Source organism: Orcinus orca, chromosome 15, assembly GCF_937001465.1.
Source record: "Orcinus orca chromosome 15, mOrcOrc1.1, whole genome shotgun sequence".
Taxonomy (NCBI): Eukaryota; Metazoa; Chordata; class Mammalia; order Artiodactyla; family Delphinidae; genus Orcinus; species Orcinus orca.
This window is the reverse complement of record NC_064573.1, coordinates 49,507,795-49,531,461: the sequence shown is the minus strand read 5'-3', so window position 1 is coordinate 49,531,461 and position 23,667 is coordinate 49,507,795. Positions and strand designations below refer to the sequence as shown.

Genomic DNA, 23,667 nt, shown 5'->3' with positions numbered 1-23,667 from the left:
TCATTTCCAATATTTTGTAGAAACTCAAAGGGAAGTTTAGAGCATGTAGCACCTCCTCAGGGTCCTTGGTCCCTGACCATCCCAGCCCCAAATGGTTTCTCTTTTCTTCCCTTCCCAAGAACTTAACCATCTCTCACTTGGCGTCTCACAATCACTGCCTCATCATAAACTTGTTTTATGTTTCTGTCTTTCAATTTTGTCTCACATTTTTGAGACCTCCCTGTTTGCAAAGTCACATTGCTGGGCTCGTAAAGGACAGGTAATCCCTGTCCTCAAAAAAAAGTGTAACCAGGGGCTTTCCTGGTGGTGCAGTGGTTGAGAGTCCGCCTGCCGATGCAGGGGACACGGGTTCGTGCCCCGGTCCGGGAGGATCCCACGTCCCGCGGAGCGGCTGGGCCCGTGAGCCATGGCCGCTGAGCCTGCGCGTCCAGAGCCTGTGCTCCGCAACGGGAGAGGCCACAGCAGTGAGAGGCCTGCGTACCAAAAAAAAAATAAAGTGTAACCAGGAGGGGAGATGAGAGAAATGACCAAAGACCTACAGTCCACTGAACAGTAAGCCTTTGAGTCCAGACAAGACTCTGTGGGAGCTGGAGTCCAAGTGGGGGCTTATGTAGTCGGTGCCCTCAGAAGACTTCATGGAAAAGGTTAGTTTTGAGCCACGCCTTTAAGAATGAGCGTGAGAGGAGAAACACCCTTCCCCTTCCCTGGCAGAGAGTAAGCTGAACCTAGGCAGAGGAGCAGCGCCCCAGGGGTGAGCAGTCCACGTTGGCTGTGTTATCAGCACGTGCTGGGCCATTGAAAACAAGCCCGGAAGTGTAGGAAGGGGGGTGTTTAATGCCATGATGAGAAATTTGGCCTGAGGTAGACGGTGGGGAGCCCCTTCGGTTTTCTGAGAAGAGAAGTGACACCCGCATGCTATGTGCCGGGCACACAGTCCAGAACTGCAGTCTGGAAAATCTTGAGGTAAGGGGTGATATCGCATCCTGCATTGAATCCCCTACAACGTACAGAACCTCGCACATGGGGTGAGGTGCCGTAGCCTGAACTTGTGCTATAATTAATGCGCTGCAATTCCAGCTTCCTGAAGGGTTTTCTTGTGTCATTCACGGTATAAGAGGGGACTGGAAAATCCCACATGCCTCATCCCAGATGAGGGCCTCGCATTCTGGTAGCTTTTCGTGTTCAGGCGTGGCCGTGTTGTGTTTTGTTTCTACTGGCGCCCAAGTGTATTGAACTGTTGTTTTAAAAGGTTCTCAAAGGAACCTTTGCAAAACAACCTGAAAAGGAAGCACTCAAGATTTCAGAGTTATAGTCTACAGAAAAATAGTTCCATGGTAAGAATACTGTTATGACATGTTGTATTTCAGCTTCATTATTTTTGCGGAGCATCTCAAATTCAGGCCATTAGTATGCCTATATTTTAATGCAGACTGTTGGAATTCATGGAGAAGTAATGACCAAAATGTCTTCTTAATTTATCTTCAAACATGGAAAGTAATTTAGGCTCATGAAACATTTACTCCGCTGCTTTGCTCCAAACCACTGAAGTTAAAAGCCTATGGGCACGTTTCTTAGATTAAGGTTTTCAATTAGTGATCGCAGATAATGCTTTTCTTCCTGAAAACTGGCTCTAATGAATGAAACCCTTTGGGGTTTGGTGCTACGACAGAAAAGCTGTACTTGTGTGTGTGGGTGTGGGGTGAGAGTGCTGCTTGTGGGTGCTGACCCTCCCATTGGACCCTCGAGAGCCACCGTAATGGGGACGGGCGTGCGGAGGCTAAGTGAGCAGGGCTGGGTCCTGCAGGGTATGGGCTGCAGGGCTAATTCCTCCCCCATATGCCAGCTCTGCCGCTCCCTATCTATGCAGGCTGCACAGGCAGCCTCGCCAACCTTCTACCCTCCCCGCCCTCCCCACTAACCCACCCCCAAAGCACTTTCTCGCTACCCATGCGGTCCTGTAGGGAGTAAGGAAACCAGCACCTCATGCATTGACTACAAAGCATCATTTTTTAAAAAAAAACTGTTTCCATCTTTTTAAGCCACTTTCAGTCAAGAGAATTTTTCTCGTTTCCTATTTGTGAAAATGAACCGTGTTAGGGCTCATTATTCCATTTCCACGTTACTACTCCTTTTGCCAGTCAGGTCATTTTGCAGCTACTCTTTTAGAATCAGGCATCTCACGTAATGCAGATCCATAGACATTTGTTCCTAGATCAGTCATAAACCTCAAAATATCCCAACCAAGCCACTAACACATTCATGTGTTTCTTTAAACAGGGTCAGCACATGTCCGTCATCTATGAGGGGCCGAATGACCCCCGGCCAGACCGGCTGCATCATGGGCGAGTGCAGGTGGTAGAGGTAATGGAAAAGCAAACATGACATTCTTCTTGATGAGCCTTTTTGTCCCACGATTTAGTTCTTTCAAAGAGTTGTTTTTCTGACTTATTTTATGAATTTAAAATATTAACTATATTTATATAAATGTAATTTAGATATCTAAATTAAAAATATAAATTATGTAAAATATACAGGGCTCCATCCTCACAGGGCTTTGTTGCACCATCTTTATGGGACTTACCACTGTCTCTCCTGTTTTACACCTAAGTATCCTTGTTTTGTAAACTCTGTGAGTCTGTAAACGCTACGATGTAGCTCCCGTCATCCTCAGGCCTCCCTCAGTGCGTGGGACCTGGTGACTGTCCAACAAATGCTTGGGGTGAATAAAAAGAAAAGTCACAAAAACATCTAACACCAGAAGAAGTAAGAATAATATAGCTAAATGAAGGAAAAAGCTCATCAAATTATAAAGCATTGTATTAAACCTACATGGTTACAATTATTCCTTTAGAGTGTTCCAATTATATTATTAAATACGTCCAGTGAGGATTAGTAAATATATCCTCAAGGTGATACTTTTTCAAGTACCTTGAACTCCCAGACACATTGTAACATTTCTGTACTGGTCCACCCATACAATGGAGTACTATTTGGCAATAAATGGAACAAAGTATGGATACTTTCCACACTGTGGATGAACCTCAAAAACATTATACTGAAGGAAAGAAACAAGACACAAAAGCCCATCTATTATGTGATTCTTTTTATATGAGAGAGGTGATGCCAGCAAAAATGGTGAAGATCCTGTTTTTCCTCCATAAAAGCAATGTGGCAGAAATGGTCAAAATCAACTATTTTAGAACTCTGACAGTTAACCAAAGGCTAGTGGAATCTGAAAAGCATTTATTCAAGAAAAATGGCTGAATCTTTTTCCAGTAAATGCACACCACTCCATGATCTGCAGTTGGTTGAATTTGCGAATTTGTAACCACCGGTGTGGAGAGCCAACTGTGAAGTTATACGCAGAATTTTGACTGCTCATAAGGTTGGCGCCCGCATTATTCAAGGGTCAACTCTATGTTCCAAAGAACTGGAAAGAGGATTTTGAAGATATTTGCACACCCATGTTCATTGCAGCACTATTCGCGATAGCCAAAAGGTAGACGCAACTGAAATGTCTATTGACAGGTGAATGGATGAAGAGAATGCGGCATGTACATACACTGGAATATGATCCAGCCTTCAAAAAGAAGAAAATCCTGTCACATGCTAGAACATGCATGAAACTTGAGGACAGTACACTAAGTGAAATAAGGAAGTCACAAAAAGACAAACACTGTGCGGTTCCACTTGTATGAGGTATTTAAAGTACTCAGATTCAGGGCTTCCCTGGTGGCGCGGTGGTTAAGAATCCGCCTGCCAATGCAGGGGACACGGGTTCGAGCTCTGGTCTGGGAAGATCCCACATGCCGCAGAGCAACTAAGCCCGTGTGCCACAACTACTGAGCCCGCGCTCTAGAGCCCGTGAGCCACAACTACTGAAGCCTGCGCGCCTAGAGCCCATGCTCTGCAACAAGAGAAGCCACCCAATGAGAGGCCTGTGCAACGGAACGAAGAGTAGCCCCCGCTCGCCGCAACTAGAGAAAGCCCGCGCGCAGCAACGAAGACCCAACACAGCCACAAATAAAAATAAATAAATTTATATTTTTAAAAAAAGTACTCAGGGGCTTCCCTGGTGGCGCAGTGGGTGAGAGTCCGCTTGCCAATGCAGGGAACACGGGTTCATGCCCCGGTTCGGGAAGATCCCACATGCCGCGGAGCGGCTGTGCCCGTGAGCCATGGCCACTGAGCCTGCGCGTCCGGAGCCTGTTGCCCCGCAACGGGAAAGGCCACAACAGTGAGAGGCCCGCGTACCGCAAAAAAAAAAAAAAAAAAAAAAAAAGTACTCAGATTCATAGAAACAGAAAAGAGAATGGTGGTTGCCAGGGGCTGCGGGAGGAGGAAACGGGAGTTATTGCTTAATAGGTGCAGAGTTTCAGTTTTGCAAGATGATAAACTTCTAAAGATCTGTTGCACAATGATGTAAATATAATTAACACTCTTGTACCCTACTGTTAAAAATGGTTAAGATGGTAAATTTTATGTTACATGTTATTTACCATCATAAAAATAAAATAATATGCATGTGTGTGTGCAAGAAAAGATTGCACTGTCACAATTATGAACATTTAATGAATGATCTGAGCTGTGTGACTTACTCAGTTTCCATGTTTGTCTCCCGTATCTTTCTCACTCTCACTGCTTGCACAAATAAAAGTGCATTTTAGGGCGTCCCTGGTGGCGCAGTGGTTGAGAGTCCGCCTGCTGATGCAGGGGACACGGGCTCGTGCCCTGGTCCGGGAAGATCCCACATGTCGCGGAGCGGCTGGGCCCGTGAGCCATGGCCGCTGAGCCTGCGCGTTCGGGGCCTGTGCTCCGCAGCGGGAGGGGCCACAACAGTGAGAGGCCCGCGTACCGCAAAAAAAAAAAAAAAAAAAAGTGCCTTTTACAATAAGCCTAACACTGGGAAATCTTATTTCACTTTATTGCTCCTTATTTCCTGCCTTCATTTTTTCCCCCTTCCTCGTGGCCTTCTCCCTTCTTGGAAATAACCCAGGACATGTGATTTCTGAATATAAATCCACTGTGTCTACTTACCTATCTTATTTTAGTATTTTTCCTGATGCATTTTATTTATTTTTCCCCTGATGCATTTTAAATGGCTTTATTGGATTCCTTCTGGCTGGCTGGCTCTGAAGGCCCTGGGAGTGAGCTTACCACAGGGAGACCTTGCCTCTCTGCTTTCACATGTAGGGAAACTTCAGACACGCCAGCAGCGGTGCCCCCGTGACTCGGGAAGAGTTGATGATGGTGCTGTCTAGACTGCAAGGTGTGCATCTCCGGGGCCTCTACTTCACCGAGACACAGCGGCTCACCCTGAGCGGGGTGGGGCTGGAGGAGGCCTCGGAAACAGGAAGTGGACGTCAAGCACAGAATGTAGAGATGTGTGCCTGCCCCCCTGACTACACAGGTGACTCATGTCAGGTAGGAAACGCTCCTAAACCGTAAAATCCCCCCAGGGTCTCCTGTGGCTGCTGTTCCTGTTTGCTGTCCAGCGCTGCTGGACGATTTGGGGCTCTCTGACCATCAAATTTCTGCTGGGCTCTAGCTTCTATCTTACCTGGACCACTTGCAGGTATTAAATATGAAAAAGAAATCACAAGTGTCTCAAAATCCATCGGAAAGCCACAGAAGCTCGGTGGATCCTGGGGGTTGCAGAAATCTGGACTTTCTGGGAAGCAGGAAGGACCCCGCCCATGGGCATCCCAGTATGTGGGCCACTGCTTTCCCAGTAGCTGACCCAGGGTTCTCAAGCCTTTCTCTAATCCAGAGCCTCCCTCCCCCACCCACCCCAACAGTTACAGCCCAGTGAATATGCTGATTATTCAAAGGAAATTGCAGTCCAAGTTTCCAGGTCAAAGCAGATCCTCATTTGAGGCGCAGTCAACCTGACTGTCCTCAAGTGATTAAAAGGTGCCGCAAAATGAAACCATTTCATGTCTCAAACTGCAGATAATGTTCTCTTCCTGAAGAGAGGGAAAAAACCCACAGCGGTTAGTGCAATTAACAGGAAATAGCAAGCATTGTCATTCTGAGAATTCCAGGCATGCCTCGTATGTGGATTTAGCGACATCCTTCACTTTCCATCCTGACCCCTGGATTGCAGAAAACCCCAAGGTGATCTGCACATCAGTTTCTGTTTTAACCTGCAAATACAATATATTTGCAGGTTAAAATTATATTTTGCTGGTTAAAATATAATATAGCCACCGTGGTTTTCTCAGGACTCCTGCCATGTAACTTTTAGTCCCCAGGTGCTTCCATTCTTCTTCCCCCTGCCTTCTCCCTTTTTTCTAGCCCGATTTAAAGAAATTCAGAGCCCAAGGGAGAGAGAGGGACCTCTGGATTACCACCCTCCGGCCAGGGCGTGTCCTTGGCGTCTGACTCAGCCTGTGATTTACAGCGGCCTGTGCTGTCTGGGGGGTGAGGTGGGTAGAAGGTGGCGCCTGCCCCACCTGGCAGGAATTACAGAGCGGCGCGCTTCCCCACGGGACTGTTATGTGCGCTCTCTCACAGGCTGACTCATGGGTGAAGTTTACAGGTGGGGCCTCCTGCCGCAGACAGCCTGCCTCACCTGAGTCAGCCGGGCCCGGGCACTGAGCAGGAAGGGCAGGTATAAGAGGAAGAGGCAGAGGTCTGCGTGCAGCCATCAGGACACCCAGAGACCAGGATGCCCCCGGCAGTGAGGGGGTCTACCCGGAGCGCGGGATGGCTGTGGATCTTTGGGGCAGCCCTGGGGCAGTGTCTGGGGTACAATTCACAGCAGCAAAGGATAGTGCTTCCTCAGCTTCCCGGTCAAAGCCAACAGCAAGCAAGTTATGTGGAGTTTAAACCCAGCCAGGTAACGTCCCTTTTACATTTTGGGTTGGGATGGGGAAGGGTTCCCAGCTCCGTGAGATTTCAAGTTAGGGTGATGAGTGAGGAGTGGGTGGGCTGGAGGAAGGACTGATGGCCCCCCATCCCGTTGACAGGCAGCATTTATGACGGTGCCTGACAGATTGCTCTCCTGAGCTGTTAACCACAAATCCTATAAACATCAGCCCACCTGGAAGTGCTGAGACAGCTAGAGTTTGAATGCCTGTGGGATGTTAATATCTAGGAAACTTTGTGCCCTTTTGAGAGTAACCCAAGCCTCAGGACAAAAGCGTCTGTTGCCTATAGGCTTCCGAATTCTGCTTGGGAGAGAAATTACCCACAAAGTTAACCATGAGAATCGGTGAAATCCCTTTTTAAGAAAGTGATGAGATCAATTTTCTATAATACCTAACAGACGTGCTTCAATTTGCCAGACATTAAACACTCATAAATTCTGCTTTCACTGTCTTTAAACGTCCTGGATGGTACATGTATATTCACAGAGAAATAGATTCAATGGCTGCTGAAGTAGCCCTGGAAACTTGATAGAGACAGAATTGTATCATTTGTACTACAAAAGTTTATTGGAAAAGTTATCCTGAAAAATTATCACTTAAAATGATTAGTTGCAAAGTCTCTTTACTGAAATAATATATTAGGATACATTCATTTTCACTTAGAATAAGTCTTCAGTACAATCTACTTAGTTGAACCGGCATTTTATGTTAAATCTGGAGTTTGTTTGCCTTATAGAGGTGAGAAAATGATTATATTTCAGTAACTGACAAATGTTCTGAGAGTCACATGATACGTAACTCTTGCAGAGTACTTTTCTGTTTCTAATCAAGAGCACATGAAGATGGGTGATTCACTTTAACCAGCATAGACCATCCTACCCCCCAAAGCATATTTAATTAAGGCTTTTACTGGACATGTTGTCATAATCAAACCAGATGTATTTATTTATTTGGATAATTTGTTCTTTACCAAATTGGATTATTTTATAAGCATGTAATGTGATATATGGTGATAATTATAAGGCACTTGTCCCTTGTTAGTAGAGATTGCAGATACGATCACACCACCACTGGCTGAATTTCATTCAAATGTATCTCTCAGTCGTGCTTTCAGCTCAAGAACATTCCTTTCATATTTGGATTCTCCTTTAGACAAGCCTATTCATAGAACACATAAAGTAGTCTAAGTTTTTGCAATGCATTCTTTTGCCTAAACGTGGTTCTTAATAGCTGAAGGGAAAATTATATTGTAAGTTATAGTATTGTTATTGTGTACGATTTGGCATCATTGTGTCATTTTTGGAAGGAGCTTCTAGCCAAAACTGGAACATTCCACTCTAGGGAAGATGTGAGCTTCTTTCTCCCCCAGCACATTGGCTCCTTCCTCTCCCCAACCTGGCCAGCTAGAGACCTTTAAGGCCATGGATGAATGAGAGCAGATTTCCCTTGACTGTAACCTCAGAGTCTCATAGACGTACGTGCTGTTTAAAGAGGTTAGATAAAAGATGATCTTTTATGTTGAAGTATTAATTTTTCCTGATGCTTTAAAAGAAAAGCTGTATAGGCGATCACTGAAAGAAGCTAGGGATAACACCTGACTTTAATCAGTGCACTGATTGGCTCTGGCAAAATAAAGAAAATGCCTATCAGTCTCTTTAAAGACAGAAATCTAAATAATTTTTAATGGCTGGTACAATGATACTTGCTTTTCTTCTTTTGGGGACATTCTTCACTAGAATCTTTTTAGAAAAATATCTGTTCATCAAAAGAAAACCGTAATTCTTTTCATCCACATGAAAAATAATCACGTGTGTTACACTGGAAAGAGACAATTAGTGGAGATAGAATTAATCGAAGCAGTATTGAACAAGAGGAGACCACACTCCGGAGATTTCCTCAGGCTGGGTCTTGGTGTTCAATTGGAACCAAACAACCCTGCCAAGTTCTGTACTAGGATGCAAGCTGGTTGTTTTCCCTGGGGTTCCCTGTAGCCCATAGACCAGTGAGTGGCAGTGAAAGGGTCCCACCAGTTCTGCCATTGTTGTATAGATCCCAGTGAAAACCCCGTCTTTCCTCTTCCTCCCATACTGCTCCCCACCAGCCCAAACCCACACTTGGAGAGGGACTGGCTACCCAAAGAGAACTTGAACTTGAAGGGATTTGCTCAGAGGTCCTCCCCCCGAAGGACTGAGGTCCTGATCCTCTGCTTTTTCAGCACTCCACCCCTCCACTGGCCCTCAAAACCACTGGTGGGAGGAGAGAGGCATCCTACTTCCATACTCCCCCCCCCACCTTTCCCCCTGCTCTGATTTCCCCACCACACGTCTCCAACGCGGGCACCAACACACACACCTACCATGGTGTGAAAACGAGAAGCTGACCAAAATAGCAAGTGGACCTGGCTCACATTTGAAAGTAGAAATCCACATACCAACTAAAGGAGCGAAGATAGAAAGGGGAATCCTTGACAGTCAGAATGGTCACCTGCTTTGGATGATAATTTCTTTCTCTGTATTGACCAAATGCTCTGTTTGAAAAATAGGGTTGTAGCCCTGGATACTATCGGGATAACAAAGGCTTATATACCGGACGGTGTGTTCCCTGCAATTGCAACGGACATTCAAATCGCTGCCAGGATGGCTCAGGAATATGCATGGTGAGTAAATTGATGCTCTGATGCTACCAGCAGACAATCTATGTCTCCCCATCCCCCTCTGCTAGGCCCTGAGATATCAAATGTCGCATCTCCTACCAAACCCTAGATAAAGGTTGCCGTGTGAACCCAGGGGTCTCCAGGTAACCAAGCTGAATTATTTCCCACTCACTTTTCCCTCCATTTTAACGTGTGCCGTCAGAGAATACCTGTCTGAGCAATTAAATTATACCTTAGATTCTAAATCTCTCATTAGATGATAGTAGTGGGTAGATGCTGGGGCTTAACCCTTGCCAGTGTATAATAAGCCAGAGCTACTACTTTGGACCCCAGTTTTGTTGGGGTGACAGGAGGTCGCGAGAGGAGACCTCATGGCTGCCAGGTAGCTCCAGAAAGCGACGACAGGAGGAGGAGATGCTAAGAAGGGCGGAGGGCACACACTCGCCGCCACGGCTGCCAAGGCAGTGGGTTTATGGGGGAAGACAGGCGAGGGGAGTCCCAGTGGTTTACGACTTTGCCACCGGAAAACTATCTTGTTTTGGAATATGTTAGAAAACTCTCGCCCAGAAAATTAGATTCTCAGGAGATCTTTCTCATGCATCCTGACGCAGAAGAGGTTTTATTCTGCTGGCTTCCTCCCTGTCCTCAGAGGTCCTCTCCCTGGTAGCCAGGGCCTCCCCGATTAGAGGGAGGACGGACAGTTCCAAGGAAAGGAGAGCTCACCAGTCCCCCCAGGAAACCAGAGCCCCCGCTTGCGTTGTGCTGTTTGGAAATACATTCTCCTGACGCAGGTTTCCTCTGCATTGTGTAAGGCAACTAGAGTGTGTTTCAGCTCTTTGAGTTCCTAGGCTATTTTATGCGCGTTCGGCATGTCCCGGGGAGCTGCTTCCTCTGCAAGACGGGACAGGCCAGGACAGGAAATTGTTGTAAAGAGCCTGATGGAATATTCTGTAGGATTTTAACCTTATAAGTTCAAAAGGAATAAAAGATGTTGGGTAATGTTGTCTTCCAGCTCTTAGGTATCTCAAATAATAGTTTGTGTTTCATACTGTATGGTGTGTGTATCACAGGTAGACAATTTCATGGAAAATACTTATCTTGTCATTAAACTGTTGCTAGATGTCGAGTCCACTTTATAAAAACTGCCAAAGAAAAAAGGGAGTTTTCTCTGTGGTTCAGCCACCGGTGAAAAGATCACTTGTGAGAGTCGTAATTCATGTTTTCATCAAACAACAAGATTTTCTTTCCCACTTTTCTTTGTAGCTCCGTCTACACTTGTCCCTAATGGCCATGTAGCCTCTAGAAACAATTCATTCAGGGAACGCTTCCTGAGTATTTGCTCTTGTGGGAGGGACTGAGCAAAGTGCTGGGGGTTAAAACCATCGGACATAATCCCTGGTCTCAGGAGGCTTGCTGTCTCGTGGGGGGATGTACCTGTGTGCACACATGCAGTATGCACCTGCACACACGTACACACACGTGTACAGGCACAGAGGTGCTGCTCAATGGCAGGCAGTGAGTGCTGGCCCTGCTCTCCGTCATGGCCATCGTGTGGGAGCTGAGGATGCAGCCCTCATCCTCAAAGAACAGAAACGAGGAAACCAAGCACCTTCCACTAGCAGATGGGACGATCTGCAGATTGGCCTCTGCCTCTCGAGGTCCAGAGTCTATTTTAAAATCTGGGACCTTCACACATGTGCAAATCTCCCTGTCGTTTCAAGAATGAGCTTTGACGTGTGCAAAGAAACCAGCCCAATCCCTGGCCAGTACAGCAGTGTGTGTCCAGTGGGGAGGGAGCTGGAGGTGGTGATGCATCCCGTGGGTGCGGTGGGCTGGAGGGAGCTCTGATGACGGGCTCCCTTCTCTCCACCAAGGCCCTGCCTCTCCCTCTTCTCCTGGCCTGCTTTCTCCCCACTTCCCCTGCCCTCTGTGCCCAGTCACCCCTCATCTTCCCCTCTGTTCCCAGTCCCTTCCCCTTTCTCTTCTCATCCTCTCTCTTCAGTTTTCCTCCTTTTCATTCCCTGTTGCTGGAGCCTGTCTCCCCCTGCCCCCAGGATGATTTATCTGAAACTCACAGCTGCCTCGGGGCTCCCCTGAGGCTCACAGCCAGATGTCCACACTTCTCGGGCGGCCTCAGGGCCCCCTTGATCTGCGCTGCTGCCTCTCCAGCCACATCCTGCCCCCTTGCACTTCACCCCGGGGAATACCAACTGCTTCGTGTTGCCCACGCACGCTGCTGTGCTCCTGCAAGACTGAGGTTCTGTGCACACTGATCCGTGTGCCCAGAATGCCCTTCCACACTTCTCCACCCAGCTCAGTCCTCACCTTCTGTCCCCCACGCAGGCATCATCACCTCCCCTGAGGTTCCTCCTGCCCTTATGACATGCTGCCACACGTTTGTCATCATCTTTCCCACATTATATTGAAGATGTCTATTCACAGGCTTCTGTCTACCCCTGAGTCAGGGTACTGATCCATCTTTGCATCCCTGGTACCTACCATAGTTGGGCATCTAGTTCGTGCCCAGTAGATGTTTGGTGTCCCGTGGAGTTCGGAGAGCACGTGCTGTGGGGGTGGATATGGATTCATTCATTCATTCACTCATTTACTTATTCACAGTAAAACAAGGAAACCTGATAGGCAGATGCCTTAAATCTGCAGGACTGATGAAGACAGATTCCGGGGCAGATACTGTCCCCTGAGGTTGAGGGGCATTTCAGACATTCTTATGGGACTTTATCAAGCAACTCATGTTCTAACCCCTTTCTTCACTCCTCTCCCTGTGCCCCCATAAAGGACCAGAGTTCAGAGGGATTTTTCGTAGGATACAGGTGGCCTCACTGCAATTCTTGTTTCTCCACGTTCTTGTTTCCTCAGTGTTTTCAGCTCAGAACTAAGTAGAGACAGGACTAAAATAGCCCTCTCCAGGAAGTTCTTCTTTAAAATTGTCATTTGGAGTTATAAAAGAGAGGAAACTAATGTGGAAAGGTAAACACTTAGATCAAAAGAACAGATGTTTCTGAGAGAGTCAGGGCAGCCGAGCAAAGTGAAGCTGGCAGCCCCCTCATCCGGTGCCCCTGAGAGACTCCTCCGTGGGTCCCCCAAGTCCTCCCAACAACCTTGGAAAGTGGGTATTATTTTAACTGTACATTTTAAGAAAATTAGAATTGTATGTAAATCACACACCAGTAATTTTTTTTTTTTTTTTTTTTTTTTTTGCGGTACGCGGGCCTCTCAATATCGTGGCCTCTCCCGTTGCGGAGCACAGGCTCCGGACGCGCAGGCTCAGCGGCCATGGCTCACGGGCCCAGCCGCTCCGCGGCATGTGGGATCCTCCCGGACCGGGGCACGAACCCGCGTCCCCTGCCTCGGCAGGCGGACTCTCAACCACTGCGCCACCAGGGAAGCCCCCACCAGTAATATTGATTTATAAAAAAAACACTTGAGGCCCAGAGAGGTGAAGGGACTTGCCCAAGATCCCACAGCTACTAAATGTTAGCGTGGGATTTGAACCCAGCTGGTCTCACTTCATTTCATCCTGCCTCCCGATGGTGACACCAAGTAGCTAACAGAAGGGCGCTTCCTTTTTTTTAGCACCAACAATCATTGGCTAGATAGGAAAAGCATGTGGTTAGCAAAACCAATAGCACTTTGTAGTGTCAGCAGATTTGAGCTACAATTGTGTGAGTAATTAAGACAATGATCTCAATAGCAGTAAAGGTAATAGGCTGTTATTAATTTTACTCTTTATCTGTTCCAAGAACTGCCGTCATAACACTGCCGGGGAACACTGTGAGCGCTGCAAAGAGGGTTACTATGGGAACGCTGTCCACGGATCCTGTAGGGTCTGCCCGTGTCCTCATTCAAACAGGTACTGTGGAAGTTTGAAAATAATCTATTAGAGACAGGAGGGAGTTTGGTGGGTGCCTAGGACTGGGGAGGGGCTGGTGGGAGGGAAATGGGAAGTGACTATTGAAGGGTATGAGGTTTCTTTTAGGGGTGATGAAAACGCTCAAAAATTGCAGTCACGATTGTACAATTGTGTGAGCATGCTAAAAGTCATTGAATTGAACATATGAGATGAGTGAATTTTATGGTATGTGAATGCTATCTTAATAAAACAGTTCTATTAAAAAAAAGAATAAACAAGAAATGCAAACCAGAACCAAGACAAAAACAGACTTTCCAAGTTGTATGCTTCTGGGTTTTGCCTTTTCCTCTTTTCTTTTGCTGTTCATTCAGCCCCATCATGAGGCTGCCCTTCTCTAGATGCTGGGGAAACTGCTGTAAAGAAGGCTGGCAAAGACTCTGACCTCATGAGGCTTTACCTGGAGAGCATGGGGAGAGGGGTGGGGGTAATCATCACATTCAGTAAATACACGCACAAATCATTCTGAAGTATAATTTCAGATAGAGATAGGTTATGCCATTGATAAAAGGGTTATGTTATGGGTAGTGAGGAGATTCTTTACAGAGGGTGGTAGGAGGGCTTTCTGGAGTTGTTGGACAGGGACCAATGAACAATGAGATGGAGTAAGCTGTGACATTATGATGAGGGTCCAAGGCAAGGAAGAAAAAAAAAACAAAACAGACGAGAACGCTCCTGTGATGATGGGTTTGTGGACAGTAAGAAAGCAAGAGTGGCTGGATGGCAGTGAGAGAGAGACGGCCAGGAGGTGAGGTTGGCGGGGCAACCAGGATTCAGAGCCTGTACCTTGCAGGCTGGAGTAAGGCACTTGGATTTTATGGATTTTATCCTCAGTGTGATGGAAGCCACAGGAGAGTTCTGAGCTGCAGAGAGATGTGATGTGCATTGTCATCCGGGCTCCAGTAAGGCCAGTAGACTCTGGGGGTAGAAAGCCACCATTTTCCTTTCACGATAATCCAGGTTCTGCTTGGCCTTGGCACTTCGTCATCGTCTTGCTCATCATGACATGTTCACTGTGGGTCCAAACAAAATATAACAGGTAACTAAGTGAAGCAAGATTTGGTTTGAAAATCAGAATGATGCTGATGAAGTATCAATAGTGCACAGGCTCTGGGACGGTTATGGACCACACGGCTGCTTGGTATTAGCCGAGTTAGCACAGAAATGGGCCACGTCAAAGTGATCAGAGGTCACCTGCCCAACGTGGCTTTCTGGAGATGCATATTTGAAATGTGCATCCTGGTTTGCTCTCTGTGTATTTGATACTCGTTAAACCTGCCCAGTCCTGTGGCTTTATTTGTAAAGGGATCTATCACTTGACAATTGCCCAGGCTTGTTAGAACAGAAGCTAGAGAGAATAAAAAGAAGCAAGATTTTCACGGGGTGAAATTTTGGGGGGAAAGCTGTTCATCTTTAGTTGCAAAGCATATTATCATCAAGGTCAGCTTCTAGCATCTGTGCAATTTAATTAAGTAACATTCAGTTCCTAAGATTTATCAGTAAAACCCTATTTTTTCTAATTCTCCTTCTGGCGATATTAATACTGCTGACAAATTTCTAACTGTCCCTTTAGAGGTGTAACTGTATCTAATTGGCCAAGAGAAGCTCCCCAAATAAGAATTCTTTTACCAGCCAAAGATAAATGGAGTTATTTCCCCTCAGATTTATGTCAGTGGAATGTTCAGTAGTCACAGACGTTTCATAAGGAACAAGACTTTTTCATGGTCTCTTCGTTTAATTTTTTTTTTGTTTTTTTTTGTTTGTTTGTTTGTTTTTGCGGTACGCGGGCCTCTCACTGTTCTGGCCTCTCCCGTTGCGGAGCACAGGCTCCGGACGCGCAGGCTCAGCGGCCATGGCTCACGGGCCCAGCCACTCCGCGGCATGTGGGATCTTCCCGGACCGGGGCACGAACCCGTGTCCCCTGCATCGGCAGGCGGACTCTCAACCAGTGCGCCACCAAGGAAGCCCTAATTTTTTTTTAAAAGAAGCTTCTCAAAATACACCAGTTAAGAACTAAAAGGGAATTGAAATTCCAACAGCCTGATTGGAAAAATGTGGAAATCACCAACAGCTGTGCCCACAGAAATACCTGGGCATTGAGCATGCTCTGTGCTTTAGTCGCCTCTGAGGGCTTGGCCCACCTACCACTGTTTCTTCCCAGAAGAGATTGTGCCCAATATAAAAGAACTAGAATAAACAAGGAGAAGAAATTTTTTCTTTAAAGAATCAGAACTCTCTGTTCTTTTTTTTCTGCCTAGACTTGTTTTACTCCTTCCTCGTTAGTTCTGGAAAAATGCTGTCTAATCATCTCTTCCAAAGTGTGTTACTTTATTCTGTCTTAAGGGAAGGAATGTATTTCTCCAAGCCAAAAAATGAAACAAAGTAAATGCCTTCAGTCCTTATTCAGCCAAATTTGCCTGATGTCAGCTGAAGGCATTCATCATTATCTCTACAAGTCTTGATGGGCAAAATTTTCTTCACACAAAAGGTAGCCAGACACTTGGTTTCCAATTTCACTTAAGGCAAGTCAGGTTCTTTGTGGCAAAAAATAATGAGCGTAAAGTCCATCAGCTTATGTTTTTACTGGGGCTTTTCTCTGTCGTTCTTCAAGTTTTGCCACCGGCTGTGTTGTTACTGGGGGAAACGTGAAGTGCTCCTGCAAAGCTGGATACACAGGAACACAATGCGAAAGGTGGGTGCCGCCCCTCCCCCGCCCCCTTCTCTCCTCCCCCGTCTTGCAGGTAGGGGTGGGCTCTTCCGGCAGGCTGCTGCAGGCACCCTGGCTGTAAGTGGGGCTCTGCTGGATTGAGGCTCAGAGCTATGGCTGGGGCTGCTGGTTTCATTGAGGCTGGAAAAAAGTCTCTTGGGAAAAATACAAGTGTGCTCACTTAGTAAATCATTAACTTTCTTCTCTTTCTTGCTTTGTACCTGTTTCAGCCATTTGAGAACGAGGTCCAATATGTCATAGTCCTATACGCTCCAGCAAACACCCCTCTACATACCTATGTATACCCCTACATACCCCTACTCCTGGGCGCACCCCTACATACCCCCCCAGCATGTATCTATATACTCGTACCGCCATATAAACTCATCCCTACATACTCCTATCCCCACATATACACATCCCTACTTGCCTGTACACAAGCGTACAACTCTGCGTCTCCTACACATGCACACATATCAGCAGCCCTAGATATTTCTACACACACACCCCTCTTAATGCCCACACGACATTATGGACACTTGCAGGACAGCCTGTGTCTCAGTCATTTCTGAACCCCTAGTGCCTAGTGTGGTACTATTCATATAATAGGTGTTTGTGAAACAAAAGAATACATGTTACAAAATGGAAAGTACATACTTGATCGTAAAGGGCCACAGAGCCAAGCTTTAGTTTTTCCTGAACAGTGTTTCATGATTAGCTACTATGCCCAGGGCACCGCCAAGTATTGTGAAGGCTATAGAAGGTACTTGTCATCTAGAGGGGAAGAGAGCACACATATATCTGGAAAAGTAACAGTATAACAAATGAATCATATGGATAACATTTTAAAATTTAAAATAACTGTAATATAAGATCAATACATAATTATTACAGAAATGACATAATACAGGTGAGCAAAGAACTAATAAGGCAGAGAACTAATATGTACCATAGCCCTGCAATTGCCCTATGCTCACGCCTGCCCACCTACAGTGCTTGTTGTATGTTCTTACAGATCAGTTCTATATGCATAGATTTTTCTTAAAAGAAAAAGGTAGATTCCTATTTTGCTTTCTGTTTTGTTTTCTCATCTAATAATATGTTAGTAGTATATTTCCATATCAATAAGTGTTCATTGATAACATCACATCAGGACCAGGAAGTTCCCCTGAAGTTCCATATTCCCCCACTATTGGCCTTTGAAATAGATTTACTGTTTTCTATTCAAAGCAGCACTAAAAGTGAATCCTGTTAGCTAAATATTTGTGTACATAAATACTCGAGATGTAATTATAGAACCGATCCCTTGGGCCAAAGCATAGGGACATTTTTCAGGCTTTCGATACATTTTGCAAAATTGCCCTCCAGAAAGATTGTATCTGTTTACCATCCTACTAGCAGCAAAGGAGCAACTGCCTGCCTCCAGCAGATACTAAGACTGTTCACTTTTTACAAACATTGCCAGTTTGGTAGAGAAACATTGTATGTCATTTTATTTTACATTTTTTGGTAATAATTAGATTTGATTTTTTCATGTGCTTATTGACCATTTATAAATCTTTTTTTTGAATTGCTTTCCAGGTCTTTTACCCATTTTTTTCTAGTGGAATGTTCTTTTATTTTTTTGTTGATTTGTACAAATCTTTTAGAGGAAACGAATGCTTCATACTATATATTGCAAATATACTTCTCTGTTTTGTTTTTCATTTGTATATTTTTTGGTTTGGTTTTGTCAGTTCTAGATCTGCAATAGTTAAGTTCTATTATATTTGTACCTACTCTTTTATTCTTTAGGGTTTCAGCCATTAGTGTCATGCTTAGAGAGGTTTATGCATATGCAAATGTTTATGCATATTTTGTTTTAGTACTTTTCTGGTTTTATTTCTTGCATTCAAATCTTGATGGTGAAAATTTGGAACCTCAACTTTTTTGTGGTATTGCATCTCACAGGGCAGATAGATTTAGGGTCTACATGTCAGGCAAAAATTGACCGGAGCTGGCATAACCTTGAGTATCCCAGTGTCCCATGTCTCAGTAATACAGGGGCCATGTTGCATGAAATACACATGTCATTTGGTTACACCCAGAATCACACTCTGTAGGGTGAAACAGTCACTCTAGGAGAGGCACAGGGAAACTAGACCAGCTGAGCGAATAGCAGGTTCACATCTCTCATGTCATGCTCACTGCAGGACGTGTGCTCACTGAGTGATGGGGACAGTCACTTCGGCTGTTTTTCCCTTACACTCATGCCCTCATCCTCTCATCCCTCTTTGGCTAAGTACCTTTAGTTGAATTCACTAAAGCTAAATGTGTACAAAATTTCTTTTTTTTAATTAGGGGTTTGATTTCAGATTTTATTTTATATTTTAGTTTTTATTTATTTTTTGGGTGTGTTGAATCTTTGTTGCTGAGCGCAGGCTTTTTCTAGTTGTGGTGAGTGCGGGCTACTCTTCGCTGCGGTGCGCGGGCTTCTCATTGCGGTGGCTTCTCTTGTTGCAGAGCATGGGCTCTAGGTGGCTCAGTAGTTGTGACGTGGGCTCAGCAGTTGTGGCTCATGGGCTGTAGAGCGCAGGCTCAGTAGTTGTGGTGCACGGGCTTAGTTGCTCCATGGCATGTGGGATTTTCCCGGACCAGTGCTTGAACCCCTGTCCCCTGCATTGGCAGGTGGGTTCTTAACCACTGTGCCACCAGGGAAGTCCTGTAAATGTGTACGAAATTTCTACACGAACTTGGATTTGTTTTGTACATTTTATTTGGTTTTTGTGTCATTATCACTTCTGTATCATTTCTGAATCTATCAAATGAGTTTGACTATTTGGTTAAGCAAGTCTCCCCTCGTAACCCTTATTTAAATTTTTTCCTGGACCATTCTGGCATATTATTTTTCTGGATAACTTTAGAAGAATTTTACTTAAAAAAAAAACAGAAAATTAATTCAACTGGATTTCATAGTAAGGGAGGGCTACTCTAGACTGGGGTTATCTGAAACATTTTATGGACAAGGTGGGACTTAGGTATGTCAAAGGGATGACTGGAACCCAGTGGAGCTGGGAGGTGGAGGGGGAAGGCAGCTCAGGTCAGGGAAGTAATGCAAGAAAGTCCAAGGGCCTAGAGTGTAGCTGCCACGGGCAGAAGGAGGCAGTGCCTTGTTGTGGGCATCAGCTGAGGGTCTGGACACTATCCTATGGTAAAAAGGAGCAATTCAAAGTTCTTCTGTTTATCATTTCTGCAGGAGGAACGTTGCCCACACTTATTCATTCTTTCCTTCGATGAAAAATGGATGGAGATCCTAGTATAAGCCTGGCCCTGTGCTAAGCATTAGAAACACATCAGCAACCAGACCACAGATTCTGCCCTCAAGGGTTTTCCAGTCTAGTGGTGGACAGATGTACAAATAAAATAGAGAGAGAACATAACCGGGCTAAGTCAGGCTGCAGCAGGAGGGGCATCAACCAGCCCTGAAGGGTGAGGGATGGAAGGGGCAGCTACCCTGAGACAGAAAGGACAGGTGGGGTGGGGAATGGGCTTGGGAGGGTCTTCCAGGCTTCGTGATTTAAAAGCTATGCGACTCCTACCTGGGAGAGGCTTCCTAATTTAATCCTCCTTATGGTTCTGCACAAACAGTGAAGTGGAAAACGGCACCAGGCTGGAGGAGACATCCATTTGACAGGCAACTGATTTGAAAAGGGAAATTCTTAATTAACAGTTTTCTCAGCTTAGGTTTTTTAAGTTTGATGTCTCAGGAAAGCAAGCTATTGTTTTTTTGTGTTTTTTTTAAACTTTTCCACAGCTTAATGCCATTTTAATGTCACAGTTTTTCATTTGTTAACACTTATTGAGCATCCGCTTTGTGCCAGGCTGCCAGGCATCATCTGGCTCTAGTGGTTAACTACGCAATGATAAATACAAGCACAGAGTAAGGTGAAAAGTAAGCATATATGCAGGAGCTCGCTGGGCAGAGGTGGGGAGGGAATAGGAAAGGCTTCCCTCCTCAGCCCGTGCTCTGGGACACATTTCTCCCTTGGCCACTCAGAGCCGCAGAGGACAGACGTGCTGTCTGCTCTTTATTTGCTGTACCGATGTCATCTATGAAATCAGGAAGTTTTAGTTTAGTCCACTGTGTTTAGCACTACCATAAAATGAGAATAAAAGAACCAGTTATTTCTCATAATCGATAACTAATGCTTTGCAAGATTAAGGAAGAAGCAGAATCAAACTTCCTGAATATTTATGTCACTTTAAATAAGGTAGTTTTTAAATATGTATCTTTTACATAGAAAGTTTAGATGTAGGTGAGACATCTAAAGGAAAAGTATTTTAAACTGAGATCTTTCGCGTAGCATGGTTTGTTAGGCAGACTATGGGGCTGGTCACCCCAAATAAAGCCCTATTATTAGGACAACCTGCTGAGTAGACTTGGATAAGCCACCTCAGCTTAGTTACCTTCTTGATAATTAGGGAATACATGGGTTTTCTGCTTCCTATCCATTTTCCGAAATGTAGAATTCCAAATGACACCAATTACACATGCATACATATATATGAATATTTTATCATGTCTTAAAGTAGCAGTAGCTAACTTTTACTGAATGTCTGCTATGTGCAGGCGTTGTACTAGATTCTTTACTATATTATCTTTTATATCCACCCACCAAAATAGGTATTGTTAGTACCATTTTTCATTCATTCATTCAGCATATACTTATATCTGACACCTAATATGGGTCCAGGCATTATCCCAGATGCTAGGGATGCGTCAGTGAGCAAAACGGCCCACCCCAAATAATTCACATCCTCATGGAGCTTAACATTTTCATAAGAGGAATAGATGAAGAAATGGAAGCTTGAGGGATTAAGATGACAGCCCAAGATGACATGGACTGTGGTAGAGACGGAGGTCTAGCCAGATCTTCCTGATTCAAAACCTGTGTCCTGACTTCCCTGGTGGTCCAGTCAGTAAGAGTCTGCGCTCCCAGTGCAGGGGGCCCAGGTTCGATCCCTGGTCGGGGAACTAGATCCCACATGCCAGCCACAACTAAGAAATCCGCCACCCTGCGTGCTGCAACTAAGACCCAGTGCAGCCAAAATAAATTTAAAAAAAAAAGATCTCCCATTCACTTTGTTATACAGCAGAAACTAACACACCATTGTAAAACAATTATACTCCAATAAAGATGTTAAAAAAAAACCCATAAAAACAAAACAAAAAATCTGTGTCCTTTGCACTATATCACCAGTTTATCCATTGGTAAAGCATATTTAAATTGCCTCAAAGTTCTTTGATGAAAAGCTTAAATTTGAGAAAGTCAAATGCCATATTTCCTTGATTCTATCAATTCCATTGATGATAAAACACCACAAACATCAATTTAATGACAATTTAGGGGGGATAGAGTGGGAGTGGAATTTTGCTAATGAACAGAAATATTTTAATTTACATCCCAGTTCCAGAAACATTAACATGTGTTTGTGTTATTTTTTGAAGAAAACAGACACAATCAAGGAAATATGATCTTTTACCTTATAAATAAGGAACTGAGTTCTCATCACTAAATCATCTAGAATAATAAAGCCTCGGGCTAAGGTGGCAGTTGTAACTGCTCAGTTGTTTAAGCCCCTTATGTACATCACTGCAGCAATTAGTGCAAATAAATGTGAATTATGCAGACTTGAAATAGTACAATACGAAATATTAATAAAAGCCCCCTTTATGAAAATATTGAAATTATATGAATTTTACTTTAAGTTTTTTCTTCGAGGAAATGAGCCATAAATTAAGCAGTGTGTATTTGTGTGATATCTTCAGGAACACAACTCTTGCGTAAAATTCACCCACCCCTGATTTCGGTACTGGTCCAACCACTGGCTCCTGTATGCATTTTGTTCATCTGCCATTTGGCTGTCGGGATGATTGAGGACCTTGTCATCTGGGGTGTCAAGGAGCAAGGGAGCAATCTCTGCCTGCCTTCCCCTCCTCACCATTCTCATTCAAGTCATAAATGGCTCTGTACTGAGACGCGTTCCCTCTTGCAAATCTATGTCAGCCCTTCCTCTCATAGGGTTACAAGATCCCAAACAGGGAGCTAGAAGTTGAGACATTGGGTGGAATAAATGACGAGCCCTTTGGGTGTCTCCCCTCTTTTTCTGTATTCTGTGTAGGTGTGCACCAGGACATTTTGGAAATCCCCAGAAATTCGGAGGTAGCTGCCAACCATGCAGCTGTAACGGCAACGGCCATTTGGGCAGTTGTGACCCCCTGACGGGAGGTAAGATCGACTCACACGTCTGTTAACCTACCTTTATCAAACGGGTATAAAATAGCTGGCAAAGAAGCCAAGCAAACATGTTCAGCAGCCACATACACAATTCCAGCTAACGAGTTGTCCCCTTGTTTTGACAAAGTCGGGAATGCTTAGGTAGTATTCACAGGTTTGGTGAATAACTTACTTCAAGTAGGTTTTTTTTTTTTTTAGGTAAATTGTTTTTAAAACGTCACTAATTATAGCCAAAATAATTTCAGACCCTATTTTGGTGATTTTTGCTGAGATCTCCCTTTGACATTATAAGGGAATCATCTCATCAGCTTCCTTCGTGTATGTATCTGAAGGAGTCAGAGTGCTCTTTCTATTAAAGCAGTAACTGTTCTAGGATGTGGGTGTATAATTGAGATGGATTTTACATACCAAGAAAAAAAACATTAACTGGGAGTTAGTATAGGTTCATTAGGAAAAAATGAAGTTGGAAAAACAGGAAGACTCTCTACGTCCTTCTTTGATGGAGAATATTAATGTGGTTGATCAGGAAAATGCCATTGATGCAGTGCAATGCCAAATCCTTAGATAAAATCTCTCATCTTATAGACAAGATGAAGAACTAAACCCTGAATGTATGGATTAGATCCAGTCAAGTGACTGTTTCCAAAGGAACGCAGAGTAAATGGAGCCTTGTCAGTCTAGAACGAGGTGTCTGTTGTCATGTTTTGGGCTTCATCTGGGCTCCATCTTGTTCAACATCGTAGACTTGAATGGAAATATAGAAGACCTGCCCACCCAGTTATCAGGTGACACAAAGTTGGAGGAGCTAGCAAATGCCTCCTGTGACACATTTAGAATAAAATAGGGCCTCAACAGCCTGGAATGAGGAGCCAGTTCTAACCAGACAAAATTATGTTAGGGTAAGCGTGGAGTCGGTCCTGTAGTTGAATGGAAAAAAACATAAGTTTGTGATAAATGAGACGTGGCTAAGGTTTCAGTCAGCGGTGAGTTCAATATGAATCAAGAGGGTAACGTGGCCCCTTAGACACCTTATACTATCTCCACTGAGTTCTAGTGTCCAAAACCAGGTGGCCTGCCGTTGTTCCCTGGTCCGCCGCCCATGCAAGTCCCCACAAGGGGCCCGTGTCTTTACAAGGCAATAGACAAGCTACAAGTTTGTTCAGAAAAAAGATGAGGCTGTGAAGGGACTTAGAGCCCTGTGACATGAGGAAGGACTGACAGACCAGGAT

General features: G+C 44.8%; 1 protein-coding gene across 5 annotated transcripts in view; it reads left to right on the top strand.

The window, feature by feature from the left end:
- Positions 1-23,667, top strand: part of LAMA3 (laminin subunit alpha 3) — a 242,767-nt gene that overhangs the window by 157,478 nt on the left and 61,622 nt on the right. For 3 of the 5 annotated variants that reach the window (XR_004485306.2, XM_004273749.4, XM_033435312.2), the window contains 6 exons: positions 2,278-2,361; positions 5,194-5,424; positions 9,415-9,528; positions 13,287-13,396; positions 16,065-16,145; positions 22,323-22,429. Coding sequence is in view for 4 of the 5 variants with exons in the window: in XM_004273749.4 (XP_004273797.1) it covers positions 2,278-2,361; positions 5,194-5,424; positions 9,415-9,528; positions 13,287-13,396; positions 16,065-16,145; positions 22,323-22,429 (727 nt within the window). In the remaining variant the exon portion in view is untranslated. Of the gene's footprint in view, positions 1-2,277; positions 2,362-5,193; positions 5,425-6,568; positions 6,842-9,414; positions 9,529-13,286; positions 13,397-16,064; positions 16,146-22,322; positions 22,430-23,667 lie in introns of those variants that run through there. The other 2 variants (XM_033435313.2, XM_004273750.4) reach the window with 2 other exon arrangements.